General features: G+C 45.6%; 1 protein-coding gene across 1 annotated transcript in view; it reads left to right on the top strand.

Moving 5' to 3' along the window:
- LOC135815244 (solute carrier family 40 member 1-like) overlaps positions 1–1,107 on the top strand; it is a 6,694-nt gene extending 5,587 nt beyond the window's left edge. The window contains exon 4 of the mRNA XM_065328517.1: positions 921–1,107. Within this exon, the coding sequence (XP_065184589.1) occupies positions 921–962 (42 nt within the window). The 3' untranslated portion in view covers positions 963–1,107. The remainder of the gene's footprint in view (positions 1–920) is intronic.
- Positions 1,108–2,500: the final 1,393 nt, after the last annotated feature.

The following is a 2,500-nucleotide window of genomic DNA, read 5'->3' as shown; positions in this document are numbered from 1 at the left end:
CCCCCCCCCCCCCCAGTGAAAAATGCCCCTCCCTACTCTTTTCTGGATTTTTTGCCGTTCAATGAAAATCCAGTTGAGGTCAATTCTAGAGGGTTCATAAAGGCACATTTGTTTGGGTGAAGTCGGGGGGGGGGGGGGGGGGGGGGGGGTTGCCCCCGTACGTTACATTTTGCATGGCAAGATAATTTGGAAAATGAAAAACCCCTGGGTGACGAGGTACGTGTTTGCCCAGCCCGCCCCCTACTACAGTAAAACCTGTCTAAGACGACCGACCGCTCATGGGACCTTCACGACGTGGTCTCTGTTACCAGGTGGTCACCTTAGCCAGGGTCATTTGACTGGAAATAGCATCCCTAGGTCCTGGTTCCAGTGGTCTTCTAGGACAGGTGGTTGCCTTATCCGAGTGGTCGCCTTTACAGGTTTTACTGAATATTGACCTGGCTAGAACCCGGGTCAATAGAAAGGCTCTGCACAACGAAAATTCGGACGAAGTTTCGCGACGGGCCTTGCGAGAATGTGTGCGTAATTTCGCACGGACTTTGTGTTCTGCACATTTTCGTAGTTTGCCCGCTAAAATTTAAATTACCCGCTCTACAGTATGCTGTCCTATGCGAGTCTCTCCATGCCATCAATGCAGCTCCTGCATAATATTGTGCAGTACAGTCAAACAAACACACATCCGTTTTCCACAAAAATATCCGGATAGGCGAGGGAACCGGATAATCGAACACACAATACTGTATGCATGGCATATACTGTAAATCGGTAACGAACAATTTTCTTCCGGATGGCGAGGGATGCGGATAAATGAGGACCGGATAAGCGAGGCCTGGCTGTACGTGTACATTGTAATGTATGCCGTGCCATGCTGTGCCCTGCCCTGTCCTGCCCTGCCCTGCCGTGCCGTTGCGTTGCTGCAGGCTCCTATTCCGTCCAGGACTCCGTGTACTACCTATCGCTAGTGCTCATCATCGTGTTTGCTGCGGCGGCTAACCTGATTGGCCAGGCCACGACCATCGCCGTGGAGAGAGACTGGGTCGTAGTGCTAACTGCCGGCGACGCAGACTTACTAGCGCGTAAGTACTTGTACAGGAGAGCGTTTCAAATACTGTAAACAGCCTAATGTTTTTTGCACTTGAAAATACCGCCATTCCGGCAACAGGCTCTCAGCTGCACAAATAGATAACTTTGCCTGATCTATTTGGTGCAGCTGAGAGCCTGTTGCCAGAATGGCGGTATTTTCAAGTGCAAGAATACGCTGCAATGGAGTTCGGGAATTCTGAAGAAGCCTAATGATTAGGGCTGAAACGATCGTGAATTTTCACGTATCAATTACTCTTTAGCGTAACGATCGAGTAATCGATTATAATCGTTAGCAAATAGAGTCATAATTCTGTGCAAACATTACTCTGTTTCCACAAACTATGCCTTCATAATACCAACAAATCTGCATTAGTGAAAGGGTAGCTCCGAAACATGGCAGTTTTGAAGTCAATTTAACCTCAGAACATGAACCATACCCCTGGCAACTGCATACTCCCAGCGGAAACTGATTCAAACTTCACAAAACGAGGGTTTACAGTACTTTCTGGACACAAATTTGAAAAAACGCAAATAATCGTAATCGGTAATCTAAACGATTGCTCGATCGTTAGAGTTATCAAACGAATACTCGATTATTCGGTATAATCGTTTCAGCCCTACTAATGATTGCGGTGTATTAATGTTTGCTAATTTTGCGAGAAGAGCATAACGCAAATATTAACCATCGGGAATTTAGTAGATATCATGTAATTGGCCTGTTTGTTCTTTGACTCTAAATAAACAAACAAACAAACAACAACAACAACAACAACAACAAATCAAACTTCAACAGTGGGTGTATATGTGTGGCCATGGTGCTCCGTGAACATTTGCCATCGTAAACTCGCTGGTTCTGAGATATCGCAAAAATCGAGTGACGCAAACATTGGGTGGTTTACAGTAGGACATGTGTCGCAAACCAGACCGGGCTCAATATTCACTTTCTCTCTTGGTGTTTTGATTAGAAAACATAATAATAATATCGAGTGAACAATCTACACTGATGATGGGTTTGGGTCTACACAATATTGCTGTCATACCGGTCCTATTTGAAACACCCTCCTCTACCATTTTCGGGGAGCTCTGACTCTGTAGATTTTAAAATAGATAAGCAGCATGCATTTCTGCGTGTTTATCACTAAAACAACAACTCTACCTACCCAACATGATATGCTATGCTATCTATGCTATCTATGCTATATACAACTTGAAGTCATGTTGCTGCTGCCTGGTGTCATGAGGTCGGTCAGAGAGCGCATGTGCTGGAGGTGGAATTGCGTTATTAGAGAGGTTAAGATGCACAATATTTCCGACGTGACGCGCAATTTCACATCAAATTTGGCGTAAAACTCCAAAATTTCAACGTGAGCTGCAGGTCACTCGCGTTTTTTCGACGTGCGAGCCAAATGACGCGGGC

This window comes from Sycon ciliatum, chromosome 4 (genome assembly GCF_964019385.1).
Source record: "Sycon ciliatum chromosome 4, ocSycCili1.1, whole genome shotgun sequence".
In the NCBI taxonomy this organism is placed as follows: domain Eukaryota; kingdom Metazoa; phylum Porifera; class Calcarea; order Leucosolenida; family Sycettidae; genus Sycon; species Sycon ciliatum.
Note: the sequence above shows the minus strand (reverse complement) of the source record. Positions and strands in the feature narration are given on the sequence as shown.